At 35.1% G+C, this 16981-nt stretch overlaps 2 protein-coding genes and 1 pseudogene across 2 annotated transcripts; 1 reads left to right on the top strand and 2 right to left on the bottom strand.

Moving 5' to 3' along the window:
* Positions 1-1130: 1130 nt before the first annotated feature.
* Positions 1131-1646, top strand: LOC143580613 (17.1 kDa class II heat shock protein-like; annotated as a pseudogene).
* Positions 1647-3277: 1631 nt separating this feature from the next.
* On the bottom strand, positions 3278-4569 carry LOC143580602 (uncharacterized). Its single transcript, XM_077063581.1, has 3 exons — positions 4284-4569; positions 4124-4165; positions 3278-3846 (listed from the first exon to the last, which is right to left on the bottom strand). Exons 1-3 carry the CDS (start codon positions 4386-4388, stop codon positions 3457-3459), a joined length of 537 nt encoding a protein of 178 aa, XP_076919696.1. The 5' UTR covers positions 4389-4569; the 3' UTR covers positions 3278-3456.
* A 2414-nt stretch (positions 4570-6983) lies between these two features.
* LOC143582469 (uncharacterized) lies at positions 6984-9432 on the bottom strand. The gene has a single exon (XM_077065026.1). It carries the CDS (start codon positions 9423-9425, stop codon positions 7095-7097), a length of 2331 nt encoding a protein of 776 aa, XP_076921141.1. The 5' UTR covers positions 9426-9432; the 3' UTR covers positions 6984-7094.
* Positions 9433-16981: the final 7549 nt, after the last annotated feature.

Here is a 16981-nt window from a genome sequence, read left to right as displayed (position 1 = left end):
GTATCACCTGTTGATACTTTAATTAAAGATATACTAATTTCTTTAATACTTCAATTTCTTTTTGAAAATGAAAATATATAATTATACAACCATGATCCAAATGTAAAAGTTGTTATATCACGACATCTAGGTTAAAAAATTTCAGTTACGTTAGTTCGCTAATGAGCATCTTGTATCTTTGCTTTCATGAGAATTAGAAGAAAAAAAAAGTCAAAAACAATAAAATAGACTAAATAAAATTTGTTACTTTGATAATCTTTTTTTTTATATTACCTGACCTGATCCAACACAAATTGAACCGAAAAATTATCATATGACAATAGACAAAAGACTTCTAGAATTTTCCACCTTTCGTAAATAAAATTTTCAGAATCCGTCATTATGTTTTGACACAATTATTTTCAACCATTCGATGTTCAACCTTCCTACCATAGGTGAAACATTGCCTACGCGGAGTACGGGTTCAAACATTAAAGTTTGAATAATAAAAATATAAAATTAAAACTAAGAAAAAAATGCTATGATTTTTGTCATTTCCCTATTCTAAGGCTTACACGTGACAATATTTACAAAAAGGCGTTGGGTATTTTGATTTTGGAATAATAAGAAGTAAGAAGTTTCATGTATATTCCAGAAACTCCTTTCTCTCATATTCTGATCCTTCCAGAAACTACCAGTTCATGCTTCAACTCTATAATATAAATCCACCATTCAAATCATCATCATCACCAAGCTGTAACTCAAAACAGGTCTCAGTTCTTAATCGTATTCTGCAATTTGGTAGGCCTTGTTTTAGTAGGCTACACTCCCAAAGGAAACAACAATTGGAGCAATTTTATGATATTTTTCATAATGCAAAACTGGAATTTAAACATGCAACGAAACAGGGATCATCTCCCACGTTCCTTATTCTAAGGGAAACATGCACAACTAACTCTACCAATGTTCCTAGGACTTAGTAAATAATGAGAAAAATCAGGGAATCATGTGATCATTTAGCTTGCACTTCAATCCACAAATTTGTTAGGCTTCCTTGTGTGACGCTTGGGCCGATTGTATCCATCTGGTTCGTCTTGGGCTTGAGCAGCTGCTGTTGGGCCAGAGAGGTTCGTAACACAATTACTCTGAAAATGGACATCAGCTTAATGGGTTTTGACTCTCCATTCTTCCGTGACCTCCACCACATCCTAAACGACGAGCCCACCACCAGAAACAAGTCAACCACCAACGCTTACGTTCGTGACGCCAGAGCAATGGCTGCAACACCGGCTGACGTGAAGGAGTACCCCAACTCCTACGTCTTTATCATCGACATGCCGGGTTTGAAATCCGGAGAGATAAAGGTGCAGGTGGAAGACAACAACGTGTTAGTGATAAGCGGAGAGAGAAAAAGAGAAGAAGAAGAAGAAGAGAAAGAGAAAGAAGGAGTCAAGTATGTGAGGATGGAGAGGAGAAATGGTAAGTTTATGAGGAAGTTTGTCTTGCCCGAGAACGCGAATACGGATAAGATAATGCGGTTTCTCAGGATGGGGTGCTTACGGTCACCGTCGAGAAACTGCCTCCGCCAGAACCCAAGAAGCCGAAAACTATCCAGGTTCAGGTTGCTTGAATCAAATGAAATGAGCATGTGGTAATATTATGGTTCTTTTATAATAAGGTAATGTTATGAGTAATGTGGTTTAAGTTGATCTTATGTTTTGTAATTGTAATAATCAATGTAATCCTTGTTGAATGTGTTGACTAATTTCTTCATCTTTCATGTTCTAGTTTCCAACTTGCAATTCCCCCTGTTTTCTAGCTACAGATAATGGTTTAAAAAACGGAACTTCTAAATACAAGTTTCTGACATTTTATAAACATGTTTATTTTAAAAAAGGTTTAGAGCACCTAGTTGTATATTTTTGGACTTTCCCTTTACCCAGGTCGTCGCAACTCGTTTCGCGCGGTGTTTGTTTTGTGACAAAACTTACATCTTTTAACACAATAAAAGTATTTTAAGTTTTTTTTTAACTATAATAGCATTATTTTAGTATACATAGTATTTTATAATTAATGACATATAAATTAATGGATTAGGCTTGAAATAGTCTGGGTGTTACAAGTTATACACATCGTTTGTTACTTAGCAAATCGAACTAAACAACCGAGTTACAACTGTAACGTGAAGGTTTAGAGCACCTATTTGTATATTAAACATAGTTTTTATTCTTAGTTATATCCCTATTATCGATATGATCTTAAAAACTAAATTAGATATTAATATAATAATATATGTTAAAAACAAATATGAAAGTAAATGAGTTGTTTGAGAAAAGTTTGTGATGTCACTTACGTGTCATATAATCAAGTATAAAGGTTTTGAGTTTCTACTTTCTAGTAATGGTTTGGTTGGTAGAAATACTGTTGGATACAATCATATAATAATTATAAAAAAAATGCTTTCAATCAATTATATTGCAATGTTATGATCATAATTTGTTCTTCATATGTTGCAAACACATAATAACTAAAACAAAAATGCATTCAAACACTGAAGTTATAAATCTTATGATTAATGTCTTCTTCATCTAATTGCATGAGCAAAATCCCATCACACAATTTAAGAAACGAATTGGTGCAACAGTAATCAGCACAGTCAGACGTATTCTTACAAGCATGTGTCACTGAATCTTGGACAAAGTGTACGGATCTAGCCACATTTTCAACATCGGTGACTACTTTGTTTGCCGAGTTTCCCAATCTTGCTTCTAATACTACAATAACAAGAAATGTTAAATCATCATTCATTTGTGTATGTATTGAAAAAATAATAAGTATAGCAAATTTCAACGTAACACGAGAGAAAGAGGGCGAGAATAACCGCAAACATTAAGCAATAATGTGGCTTAAAAAACAACTTTGAACAAGGCGCCCGACATATCTTATGGTTTTTTAATTAAGAAAAGTAACAAGGCAAGATATTGTAAATGAACACTATAAACATAACAAGTTGTATGCCAACACATAAATACTTAAAATAAAATTTCATTTTAACATTTAAGATAAGACGCAAGAGTTTAACCACTCATGTTTATCATCTATACACATTTGAGTTTAATCAAAAAATGTTGCCAAATTCATTGCAAGTATTAATAGTTTTACAATATCATTTATTAAGTATAATTGTTTTTACAAGACCCATTTTCACCAGACTTTTACTTTTGGCTCATAAAAGTTATTTAATCCAGTCATTTATGAACACATAATAATATAAAAACACAGGAGAAACACTGTAACATCCTAATTTTCGATATAATATTTCAGAAATATTTTGTTTAGTCAATTGCTGTAATTCACATTTATGACACCTTGTACTTAGTTTTTCCTGTTTTGAATTAGGTACACCAATATTCTAACAATAAGCATAATCTTCACACTCACTTTCCTTTCCTATAACATGCGTTTCTGCCAAAACCGTTAGTGAGGTGCTGACTTGGCTTCAATCACAAAATCCTTCCATTTGATTGGAGCTTTCTTGACCAGATCACTCCTCTTAGTTTCCGTGTTGCCCATTTTACTGTTCTGGTCCATAATCTGCTTTTGTGAGCCCAATGCTAGAGGCCCAGGCCCATTCACAACAGTGCTGCAGTCGGGTTTGAAGCGTTTAGGTGGCGACTCTTCTCCAAAATCAGTGACTGAATTGATGGTTTCAATATCAGTGATGCAGCATTCTTGCCAATGCAGAAGTGAGATGTCTCTGATTACATCATTTACACTCAGGAACACGTTTGAAGAGACATCAGCTTGCAGAGTCGAGCGGTGCGCATCCATCAGCTTAATTGACCTCACTGCACCTAACAAATCACCCTGAAAATACACATTTATTATTTATTTTGATTCAGTGATACCGAATAATACAAATTACTAGAAGTTGAGTAAAGACAAGGTAAAACGGGTCTGATTGTGTTGCGTTGACCTGACATAAATTATTTTATAAACAATTAAGCATATGATTAAATAAATTACTTTTTAAGATTGAGGTTGCAAACATTTAAAAATACCCGAATCACTTTTGGCCCGTTTCGTTGCTTTGACCTGTTATTTCTAAGTAAATGGTAAAAACGGCCACTTAAGATCACATAACCTTTGGAACATTGCAGCTTTTGATTCCATGTATCATAAGTATCTGTAAAGTAATCAAAAGGTGTTCATAATTTTGATAAAATACAAATCATCAATAAACTAAATGTATTAAAACTATCTGGAAATATTCAAGGTTTATAAACAATGATTAAGACCCTCACCTTTCGAAGAATAGGAGGAGAGATGGTGTCCATATGCTCCAAATTGAGGTAATTTTCAAGTGTCAACTTTCCCATCAATGGTCTTCCCGATGCTCCTTGTGGCATAATTACTGTTAATTGTACAAAATCACTTAAATAGGTCGCTACTGATTTAAGTTTTAAGACCACATACGATTTGCTGTTTCATACTCTCATAGTATCTATTAGTCTTCCAATTTCAATAATATTTAATTGTCGATAAATAACATACAACATGTTGAAAGTAAGGTTCTATTTGTAATAAAAACGAATATATGTTAAAACACAGAACTAATAGAGGGTCCTGAAAGCAAAGTGCTGTAAACTGTAAAATTTGTTTTAAGTAGTCAAAGTTCACAATCAGGTTGTTGTTGACTGTTGAGAAGCTAACACTTGATCTCTTTGATGCTTAATAATAAATTGTCAGTTACAAACTATAAAATCTGTTCTTTACTAATAATAACAAAGATTATAGCATCATATAAGAACCACTGATTTATATATATATATATACACAAATGACCGTCATCAAAGAAGAAGCCAATTTTTAACATCAAATCCATGTTAATACATGTAACAGAAGATATTAGATTAGATTTAAATGTGAGGAAACTTTCAAAATCATAATATAATATTGATGAAAACGGTTGAGTGAACTGAATGAACTCTGTCATTCTTAATGTATTGCTTGTTTCAGTTCAGAAAACATCAAAAGGTTTTATATATATATATATAGGGGTGGGATCCGGTACAAATAAAATTAACATACTAAACATACAAATAACTAGAGTAATTACAACTTTGAACTAGAGTAATTATGTTATAAAAAATAATATAGTGTAATAATAATTACTCTAGTTCAAAAGTTATAATGTAATAATAATTTCTCTAGTTATTTGTACACTTCTCACGTTTCAGATCTATAAATAAATAATTAAATACACAAGTATTTCTGCCTTAATTAAATCACTTTAAGATCCAGCAATAGAAGAGGCTGGCAGACCTTGAACATGACATTTATATTCACGTACGTACATATCACAGAAGATAGATATCATATGTGAGTAATTATACTATTATTATTATTATTATTATTATAAACGATCACAATACACTAGAGGCTTAAAACGGTGGAATCATATGATATGATGTAATTGAGGCAGAAATAGTTGTGTATTTAATTATAGATCTGAAACGTATACAGCAGACGTATTCGTTGAACACAACAGAATCTATGAAACTGAAATTGAAAACAATTAAGTTAGGGCACAGGAGACCTAAAACAACTAGTTTAATCGGAGCAGAGCAGTGCAGTTAATTGAAATTGATAATCAAACACGAAGGAATAATATGTAAGCTAGTATATGTATCGATTACGTGACAATTGGATGCAGCAGCAGCAGTAAGAAGAGATACCTCAGCAGCAGCAGTAGTAGTAGTGGAGAGTGAATTCACCTCCAAAGCGTTTTAATATAATATTATTAGAGGTGTACTATAAAACCAGTATGGGACCCGAAACCGGTTTAAAGATTGATATGAATCGGTCTCGAATTCGATCCAAACCACCTGCTTATGCTGGTTTGAGATTATAGACATTGAAACCAGCTTACCATAAACCGGTCGAAGAAGCCGTTTTGAGAAACTAGTTGTTATCTTATGTCAACCTTTATCTTTTGAGATAAATAAAATGTTTGTGGCATCATATCATTCCCAGACCGTATCAGTATCGATAGTGTTTTTTTGTATTTTTAATCTTGTATGATGCATCATATCATTTCGAATTTGTCATACCACCTTATGTAAAACGACTCATTTCGACATCACCTCATTTTAACCCAAAACTTATTTTAGATAGAGTTGTATGTTCTAAAGATCGGTGTCTCAAGTGCGCCTAGCTAATGCCTCAACTGTGACCGATAATCTATCTCTAGTAGCCTTTGGGCTCATATAATAAAGAAAAATATGCATAATTATAAATTGTATTTCTATATAATCACATAACGTAAAAATTCAGTAAATACACAAAGAAAGAGAATTGTTTTCCCCCTTTTTTTGTTTAAGGCTTAAGATTTCCCAGATAGACATTTATAAAAAGTAAACATTTTAATAATTAGAAACCCAAACCAAACCGTTGATATATAAAACCGACCCAAACCGGACCGTTACCAACAACGGTTTGGTTTCACGGTTTAAGCTTTTGACTGAAGGGGGCAAGGTCGGGTCATTATAAGGGCCGTGGTCATCGTGAGGGGGGTTTTGAGCATGAATTTTTCTATGGAACTTGCTGAAAAATTATAATCAAAGATTGCAGATGACGAGTACTAAAAATGGTTACTTTGGGTTGGGAAACGGTCAATATAAAAATTGTTTATTTGATCAATTGTAGAAAAGCAACTCTTTCCAAAATTTGAAAACAAAACACAAATCAAGTTCATTTTGACTTATGAGGTCAAAGTTTCTTTCCGAATTCGAAATCCAACAAGGAACAAATTCTGAATCCGAAATTTTGTCTAATGACTACAAAATCAGTGCCACCTTTGTAAAAAATAGAACTGAAGATAAACTCAATTTCACTTATTAAAAAGCCATCGACAAAAAACCGCATAAAGAAAAAAAAAATGAAAATGAAAATAATAAACACAATCCGACACAGTATAACGAGTGAAATGTTAAGCTTAACAACCTATAAATCAAACACAGTATACCTATAACTGCTCAACTAATAAAAAACATGAATCTTATGAACCAAAAATGTTTTCTTTTTATGATAGTACACCCGTTGACTTTTTGCAGTCAAACCGCATTCGACATCCTTATTTCTCTCTTAACAAGTGCACACATCAAACTGATACAAGTAGACTTCTTCACACTCATACCCATCTCCAACACCTCACCAAAAACCCTCATTGCATCTCTGTACTTACCTTCACTACAAAGCTTATCGATATTTTCCGAATAAGCCTTCGAACTTTCATCTAACTCCTCTTTAACCCCTGCGCTTTCATCATCAAACACATCCCCCCATTCAATCATCTTTGCCATCAAGTCCTCTGCCTCTTGATGCTTCCCACCATCCGTAAGCGTATCAAGAACTGCATTATACGTATATTTATCAGGCCCCAGATTATTATTCTTCATTTCGGTAACAAGATCCATTGCATCTTCAAATCTCCCAACTTTACACAAACACGAGACTAACGTGTTGTATGTAACCGCATCAACGGTTTTCCCGTTTGAAACCCACGTGTTAAACAAAGTAAACGCTTTCTCCACCAACCCTTTACTACAAAGGCCGTGAAGAAGTATATTACATGTGTAAACATCGGGTTTAAAACCATTCTTAACCATGTCATTATGAAACTGAAACGCTTTTTCAACATCCCCCTCCCAACAATACCCGAGAATAACCGTATTGTATGTCGTTTCATCGGGTGATAACCCGTTTTCAAGAAGCTCGTTTAACTTCATAATCGCTTGTTCAGTTTTTCCTGCTTTACATAGCCCGCCAATAATCGAGTTATACGTAATAATACTCGGAACAATTCCTTTATCTTTCATTTCATCCCAAAGCTTTAACGCCACATCAGCGTCATCGTTCTTAAAATTCGCGACCATTAACGTTCCATAGCTTACTTCATCAATGATATAACCTCGGTTTTTACAGTCTTGAATTAACTTATATGCTTCTTCTAGCTTCTTCTGTACACATAACGTGTGTAGAACGGTATTAACCGTAAAAGTATCCATCTTTAAACGTTTTCCAATCATTTCTTCCATAATCTTTAACGCGTCTTTTAAATTACCCGCTTTTGAATAACCGTTTATCAAAGTATTATACGTTACACTATTGGGAATGAACCCGTTCGTTTCCATATGCTCGAGCGTTTCACTAGCTTTATCCATATCACCCTCTTTACAATACCACTTAATCAATATATTATAAGTAACCTCATTTCTATTAACCCCTCTTTCACTCATCAAATCAAGAAACTTAACCGCCTCACTACTGTTCTTCGCCTTAAAACAACCGTCTATCAACGTATTGTAAGTCACCACATCAGGCAACAACTTCAACTTCTCCATCTTACTAACAACATTAACCGCTTCTTCAATATTCCCCTCGTCACAAAGCCCGCTAATCAAAGTGTTGTAAGTCCACACATCGGGCAATAAATCATTTTGCGTCATTAAGTCAAGAACCTGTGTAGCTTCCGCCAAACAACCTTTTCGTAAACAATATCCGTGAATCAAAGTGTTATACGTGTTCCGATTCGGAAACAACCCGTGACTCTTCATATCCAACAACATCTCCCTAACTTCACTCAACCTACCCTTCTTACACAAAGCATTCAACAACGTGTTATACGTTACATTATCCGGTAAACAATTAAACTCCCTCATTTCATTCATCAAAGCCCGAGCTTCACTAAACTTATTCTCTAAACAATAACCATTAATCATAATATTAAACATATTCACATTAGGCACAACTCCTAACTTAACAGCATCATTAACCACTTCACGAGAATAAACAATCGAATTCAAAGACGAATGCTTTACCAGCGAATTCAGCAGCGTGTTACACGTGATCAATTTCGGGCGAATTCGGAGTCTTTTCATTCGTCTAAACACAATCATGGCAAAATGCGGGTTACCCGTTTGGACATACGCCCCGATGGCAGTATCGTAAAGCGCTTTCGACAAACGGGGCGTATCGCGGGCGGGGCGGAGGATGCTGCGGATAAGGCAGTGGCGGGTATCGGACGAAATGAATTCGACGAGTAGTGTTTTCGCATGGGACCATTTGTTGTGGGCGAAAAGGGTTTGGAGTATGGAAAAGAATGATGGGAGTGTGGTGGGTGACCCGGTTTTGAAATTGGGTAAGTGGGTTTGGGTGAATTTGAAGAAATTGATTAGGGTTTGTGGGTTTGATTTTAGGGGTTTGGAGGATATGATTGAGAATATGATTGTGGGGGTTAAGTGTGGGAGGAATTGAGAGATTGATGATGAAATGGAGGTGGAATTGGGTGTTTTGGAGAGGATTAGGGTTAGGGTTTCAGTGATTTGGGAATTAGGAGTTGCAGGTGGTGGTGTTGGGAGAGATGATGATGAAGTGGTGTTCATTGTTATTGTGTTTATTTGTTGCAGGGTTTAGATGGTATAATTAAAACTTTGTGGTTTTTGAAGTTTTAAAGTTAATAATTTCACCACAAAAGTATAAATTAAAATAACTATTGATTATTGTATCACAATTTCTCAAGATCTAAATCAATTTCTTACATTGATAATCAAACTAGGTTATGTACCCGTATCTTACACGGGTTAGACAACATAAATTTTGTAAGTAATAACTTTTGATAAATTAAGTTGGGTAATACATTAAGTAAGTACGAAGTTAAATTACAACTACCATTCACAAACTTAAAAATATGTACCTGTTTCTTACAAAGGTTGGACAACTTATATTTTGTAAGTGATATTTTTTTATAAATAAAGTTGAGTAATACATTAAGTATGAAGTTAAATTATAACTATTATTCACAAATTTAAAAATAAATCATAAATCCCCAAATACTTCTTTTGATACAACATTAGATAATACACTAAAAATATGGTAGCAACTAAAGTAAAATATTATTATGAGAACATAAATGGTACATTCGAAATAATAAGAACCAACCATCAATAGAAGAAAACGTTTGATTAGTTGAAGAATGTACAGTAAAGGAGAATCAATAAGGTTTTGATCGACAAAATATGGATAGGACAAAATATGGATAAAAAGAAAGATGTTACGGTTACATGTGAAAAGAAGGCGGGTCGGGTTCAATTAAAAATCCACGTGTTTTTAACAATGAACCCGTTGAATAATAAAAATGTTCAGTTTATAAAAATGTTTTATAAATAAACCTGTTTTTTAAAAATATAAAATACGTTTTGTAAAAGCAATTAAAGAAATCATTAAACAAAAAATATATAAAAAGAACTTTAAAAAGTATGTATAATTAATAGGAGAGAGAGGCTGGAAAAATGAATAAGAATGCGTAGGAGAATGACATGTGTCATAAGAAAACATGTATTTATAATATAGTAAAGATGTTATAAATAGCATTGTTAACATAATTTAAACTATATCTTATAGTTATAAGCTTAGTTGGCTTGTTTTCCCAACTTGAAAATGATTTATTTTCTTTTAAATTAATATTTTTTAGAGCGACTTACTCTTACATGAAACTTGAATCACTAAACATTTACGCTCTGCTCCTAACTTCTATTTAGAAAAGGAAAGAGAGAGAAAGAAGATGAAGCTTGTGTTCCCGAGTTTCATTAAAGAAAGGAAATGAAATGAATGGATAAAAAGTGTGTTCTCGAGTTTCATTTAAGGAAAGAAATGAAAGAAAAGTGGGTGTTTTGTAGTGCAAATTCTTTCTTTCTATTTTGGAAGGAATTAGATGAAAGGACAATGAACGAAAGAAAAGGAAAGGAATGGAAATGTTATCCTTTCCTTACCTACGTTAAGTGAACTCTGGAACACAACGTTCTAGAGAAACATATTTACTACACACCTTAATATTGCTAGACTACAAGTCTTATTGATTCATAAATTGATCTAGTCACTACAACATTTGTTGTAAAGTCGAGATCACACATCACATGAAAAACATTACATCCCGTAATAGAGCTTAATTTTTGTCTCAACATAACAACCATACATAGTCAGTCTTTAATGAGTAAATTCGAATTATATTTTATCACTGACCAAAACAAGTATAAATAAAATGGTATTGTAATGGAACTATGAAAGCATGTCAAATGTGTGTGTTGACTATAAATAAAATATGTATCAACTTACTACTTTTAAGATTTCTTTAGCTACCTGTTGATAGCTGATACCTTAATCCTGTACTTTTAGAATATAACGCTTCATTAAATCATGTGTGTATAACAATGAAATCAAAACCTCTTTTTTTGACGGCCAAGTTTGGCTACCGGAAGGCTTCGAAAGGTTTAACACCTGCATACTACTCATTTTACTCAAGCGAATCCCCTCTTACAATGGTGCTCCCATATTTCAGAGCTTTACACATGAGTCGGGAAACGAACTTGAAACCTCCAAGGCAAGAACCCCTTATAAGTGAGACAAACATTTGATTGTTTTATCATTGTTTAAATGATTATCGTTGATTTCGAGTTATTTTTTTGATTTAATGAATTCATTAATAACATAACAAAGAACCGGGAAACCAAAAAACCAAAATAGTTGTCTATTTATGTAGAAAACTAACTTTGATAATACGTTAAAAACAACACTACATATTAAATAAAAAAGTTTAATAAATGTATCGTAAAATACAATGTTCAGATGTATTATAGCATAGGGTGATCTTTTGGTGTTCCTCGACGACTAGCTACTTGATAGTCTCTTGTTGGTAAAATTTACCGTTAAAAAAAAACCGACGTGTTTTGGTCTTTAAAGCTAAATAAGTTAATGAATGTCTTGTAAATTTTAATTATTCAAAGTCAATGAATTAATAAGCAAATTGGTAATTTTATACAGTTGTAAATATTAAATTTTGAATATGATAATTTATGGTCAATCAACCATGATATCATATTTAATGTTTTTCTAATAATAACTAATTAATAATAATATAATTACTATTTTTGGTATAGATTTTTTATTCCAGGTAATATTGACGAATAAATTAACTTAAATGGTCATTGAGATTTAGCTCAACTTGGCATTAGAGAGGAAATAAAAAATTTACGTTGAAAGCCAAAAAATGTCTCAAATTCGAATCATATTAAAATCGGTTTTACCAATTATCACTACCACAGTAGGTCTTCGGACAGCTGGTTTTTTCCAGAACATGAGATAAGTGATCTTAGGCTGCCCAAGATGACTGTGATCACTATTCACAAACATATGAAGTTGCATTTTACCATTGAGTTACCCGGGATAGCTGTACTTTATTCGTTGGTCATTTAAAAAGGAAAAAAATAACTTCAATAATACCAAATTAAATATATTTCTAAATATGAAAAAGTAATTAAACTTTTCCCGCCTGTTACAAAGGCGTCATCTTTATATAATAATTATTTTTTTTATTTTTATCAGGAGCGTCTCATCCAAACCCATAGCTATCAAATTTGTCCAAATCCGCGTCAATAAATTGTATTTTTGGTCATAAATTCAAATCAATTCCGATTCGATCAAAATCATTAAAGATTCTATTATAATCGCCTCTTAAACACAATCAAATTTGAATTTCATCAAGATAATAATCTGCACATCGAATCAAATTTCACTGAATTACGGCAGCAATGACGTTAGAAACCAAGAGTTTCGAAGGAGATAATAATCTGCTGCAACTCATAGATTTTAAAGAAGAAGACGATTACTTGATCGCCTTTCCCTTTCGCGATTCTCTCGAAAATCTTCGCCTTTCAGGTGCCTTCGTGTTCTCGGAATCGGTTATTAGCTCTTTCTGTTATTATATTGTTTCAATCAGTTACATGATGAAGAGATGTTATTCTGTTATGTAACTGCTTAAAGTACTGTATATAAAGCAGTAGGTACATGTGTTTATGCGGTTTTCGTAGTTCTTTATTTAAAACTGGTTCTGTATTGAACGGTTTTATATGTGTTTTTCAGTGTTTGCATAAGTAAATCATAATTTTGTTTGAATTAAAGATATGGCCACAAGTTTTAGTGGATTAACTTTTTGGTGATTAATCATTAATAAATCATAATTCTGCTTAAAACCGGTTATGGATTGAACGGTTCATTATGTATTTTATGCTTTGATAAATCATAGTACTGTTTTGGCTAAAGATTCAGGTAAAAAGATGCGACAAAAAGTTTTATTTCAATTTATCAAGTTTTTACTTTATTCATCAAATCACTATACTTTGTAGGATTGATTGAATTTGGAATTAAAAATGATAAACCATCAGGCTAATATAATATTTATCAGAAGTAATTATCTTAAGTGTAATGATTATTTATGTTTATGATGCAAATTGTTTTGCAGTATCATTTGATAATGTAAATGAGCGGACTAATCAGGTTCAGTCCGAGCCAAGAAGACAAAGTTTCTTGCGTAAAAGCTTAGCTTGGGATAATGCTTTCTTCACCAGTGCAGGTGATTATCAGTGTTTGTTTTCAACAAATTGTTGTTTATGAGAATTGTGATAGATTATAATAGATGTTTATTGTTACATATGTAGGTGTGTTGAATCATGAAGAGCTGTTTTTGATAAATAGAGGCTTCAGGAAAGTTGAATCAAATGAGTCATTAGTTACACCACAAAAAGATGGTAAAAGTTCAAAAGCTGCAACCAACAATGGTGGTACAGCATGCAGTCAATCAACTGCATTTTGTAAGTAGCCTACATTTATGGTTTTAATAAACATATTGTTAATAAAACTTAGATTAAAAGTGTGCTTGCTTTTTTTCAGCATGCAAGAAAATGATGAATATCTGCTCTCAAAATAAGGTGTGACATTGTTTACTTCTTGGTGTTTCAGTCTTTTTGTTATAAAGTTAAAAATTGAATCATGTTTATTAAAATGTAGGTGAGATCAGTGAGAGGTTTAAAGGGCCAGAGCCTGAATCTACAAGGAACAAATGGCAAGACAAAAACGTGGATAACCGACCACACACTTATACAGGTATGCGTTTAAAGATACTTTAACCATCTTTCAGCTCGTTTGACCAATTTGAAACAAAACATAACTATTTTTCAACTAGTTTGACTAGATGTGTGTTTGATGCATTAAAAGACACATTGAGCCTTTTTAGCCCGTTTGCTGATTTTAAATTAAGCATAAATACAGTACCTTTTAGCCCGTTTGATTAGATTTGTATTTGATGCAGTAAAAGACACTTTGACCGTCTTTCAGCCTGTTTGATCAGTTAGAAACAAAACATAACTGTCTTTTAACCTGTTTGACTAGATGTGTATTTGATGCCTGAAGGGGTATGCACCCGCCTTGTCATCGAGCGGGGAGGGTCAACCCACAAGATATAGACAAGAGGCTTGAAATCAGGATGTCATGAAGACACAAAGCCAAAACCTATGCGCAAGCGCATGAAACATCTGCGCGTGGCGCATATCACATATGCACACAACACACACATTTAGTGTGAGAATAAAGAGAAGACCTTGCGCATCCCCGGGATAGGCGCATAAAGGCCGCGCGTAAGCGACACACAACAAATGAGACAATAGTCTAATCCAAATCAGGATAAGGACAACCATGATTGTACTCATCAGACAACCTTCCAGAAGGTATCTTTTAAGGAATAAAAAATGTGCTGATGTTGATAGCTACCAATGAAGGGTGGACAACTCAGCAAAGCCCATGTGCCACCGCGTGATGGCACATGGGTCAGGTGAAATACCTTGGTCAGAGAATAATCAATGAAAAAGCACCAGGTGTCTTAAGTACACGTGGCGCGAAGCAATACGAGGAGGCCAAAAAGGCCCTAATTGGGTCTGAGCCAAATCATTGGAAACCCTAATACTATAAATACCACACCACCTCCACAGTTGGAGGCAGGCAAGAAAATATATTCTAAGTCCTTTACTCATTTTCACATCCTGATTATCCTCTCCTACAATATCTGATTCTCACACAGGAGGGTTACCCCAAAGAGGACCCCTCTGTCCCTTTCTGAGGGGTAAGCTCACGGTGCTGTTCGTTTTGTAGGTGGAAGAACTCGTGTCTCGGAAAACCATCGGTGATATAGCACACTCGTACCCGAGGAACGTTGATCGTATACAAGTAAGTCGATACACGCTTCTTCATTGGCGCCATCACCTGTTACAACGGCAACAAAACCACTATTTCATCAATTTTCTCTCTGAAAATCTTCACCATGGTTTCCGGTGTTCGAAACAACGATCAGGTTCTGGAGGATAATGAGCTTGAGGATGTTAATGAGGGACATCAGGTTCTGAGGGCGCCGCGTGACACTGCGCGCACCACCAGTAACCAACCCTTCAACACAACACCTCATAGTCAAACTGAAACTCCCCCACACGATCTCACGTTCCAAAATCTGACTGGTACAAAACAAAAAGGACCAATGGGCCCGGAAGTTGAAACCAATGACCATAAAGAATGGCTCATAAACGAACAACGGCGTTTAATGGACAATTACAATGAGTTGGTAAAACACAAAAAGTTAGCCAATTTAACACAAAGGCTCGCATTTGATAAACAAACCATTCAGGGAACAACAAAAAAGACGCGCGCGCTGGAAGACGGTCATTCTGTTCACACCGAACAAGCTGATATTAGTGATGAGGAAGAGGTGCACAGCATGAAGAAGACGCGAGATACTCATGCAGGAGGTTCACAGCTTCGCGCACACATGCACATAGCACCTGGAGCCAAAGCTGATATGGATTTATACACACCATACAACCCACAAGCGAAAGGGCAAGTGGACGTAACCACACCATATAGGCCAGCCATCTTGGTAAAACATTCAAAATTCGCTGAGCGCATTGCGAAGGCTCCCATTCAACACAAAACCAAGATGCCAAGTGGTTTAGGCAAGTACGATGGTACAATAGATCCAGATGATTTCTTACAAGGTTTTTATAACACTGGAAACTTAGAAAGCTGGACGATGCCAACATGGTGTCACATGTTTGCTCGCTGCCTCACGGGTGCAGCGCGTGTCTGGTTCGAAAGCTTGCCGACAGGACAAATCGATGGGTTCGAAGAGCTATTGGAAAAGTTCCAGGCTCACTTTGTACAGCAGCGCAGACACACGCGCGACCCGATGACATCATGCACTGCGTACGCAGGAATGATGAAACCATTGAAGACTACATAACTCGTTTCAATCAGGAATCTCTTGCAATTGGAGGCATCACTGAACAACTCTCGCGCGTGGCCTTTATACAAGGTGCGCGCAGTGATCAACTCCGCAGAGCTCTCGTGAGCAGAGAAGGCATGCCAACCACTTGGGCTAAGCTTATGGAAGCATCGCGAGTCTTCGCGCGAAATGAAAAACAAATTGCCCAAGACAGAGCAAGAGATAAAAGGGCATCAAACAGAAGCACCACGCAACAAGGAAAGGAGGGGCAAACAAAACTCCGTATGGTCCACGTTGCAACAAACCAATTATTCTCCTGCAGAAAAGCAAGCGCAACAAAGTTCACCCCAACCCCAAAAAGACATTCTTAATCGCGGAGAAGGTGACAAGAAGGAAGGCGGCAGAGAGCCTAACAGACCTCTACCAAGAATATGGACTCCCCTCACCAAAACGCCTTCGCAAGTGTTAAGCACAGAGAATGTCCAGTTTAAAAATCCCAGGCCATTACTCCATAAGGGACCACCGAACAGTGGCAAATATTGTGAGTTTCACAAATCCACAGGGCACAACACCGATGCATGCCATCATTTGAAGGATGCGATCGAAAAAGATGTGAAATCAGGCAAGTTGGCTCACCTGGTAAAAAATCCAAGACCAGAGAACGAACAACCAGACGGAGCCTCAGCCAGTAAAAAATTCAAAAGAATCTATGTAGCTGAAGGAAGAAGGCAAGGGCAAGGATCGAGGAAGAGAAGCGCGCAAATCCAAGGGGATTGGTGCGAGCAACAAGTAATTTTTCCAAGAATCAGAGGAGGCCCGTCTATCAGCAGTCCTCTAGTCATC

This window comes from Bidens hawaiensis, unplaced genomic scaffold, assembly GCF_021521415.1.
Source record: "Bidens hawaiensis isolate Kalapana, Puna unplaced genomic scaffold, B.hawaiensis_p1.1 tig00001511_1, whole genome shotgun sequence".
NCBI lineage: Eukaryota > Viridiplantae > Streptophyta > Magnoliopsida > Asterales > Asteraceae > Bidens > Bidens hawaiensis.
Note: the sequence above shows the minus strand (reverse complement) of the source record. Positions and strands in the feature narration are given on the sequence as shown.

What these genes read in the sequence shown, in the direction of transcription:
- LOC143580602 (XM_077063581.1), bottom strand. Translation starts at nt 4,388, where the DNA reads ATGCCACAAGGAGCATCGGGAAGACCATTGATGGGAAAGTTGACACTT. An exon ending in CTCCTCCTATTCTTCGAAAG is followed by an intron (nt 4,166 to 4,283) that starts GTGAGGGTCTTA and finishes ATTACTTTACAG; the next exon opens with ATACTTATGATACATGGAAT. An exon ending in AAAGCTGCAATGTTCCAAAG is followed by an intron (nt 3,847 to 4,123) that starts GTTATGTGATCT and finishes GTGTATTTTCAG; the next exon opens with GGTGATTTGTTAGGTGCAGT.
- LOC143582469 (XM_077065026.1), bottom strand. Translation starts at nt 9,425, where the DNA reads ATGAACACCACTTCATCATCATCTCTCCCAACACCACCACCTGCAACT.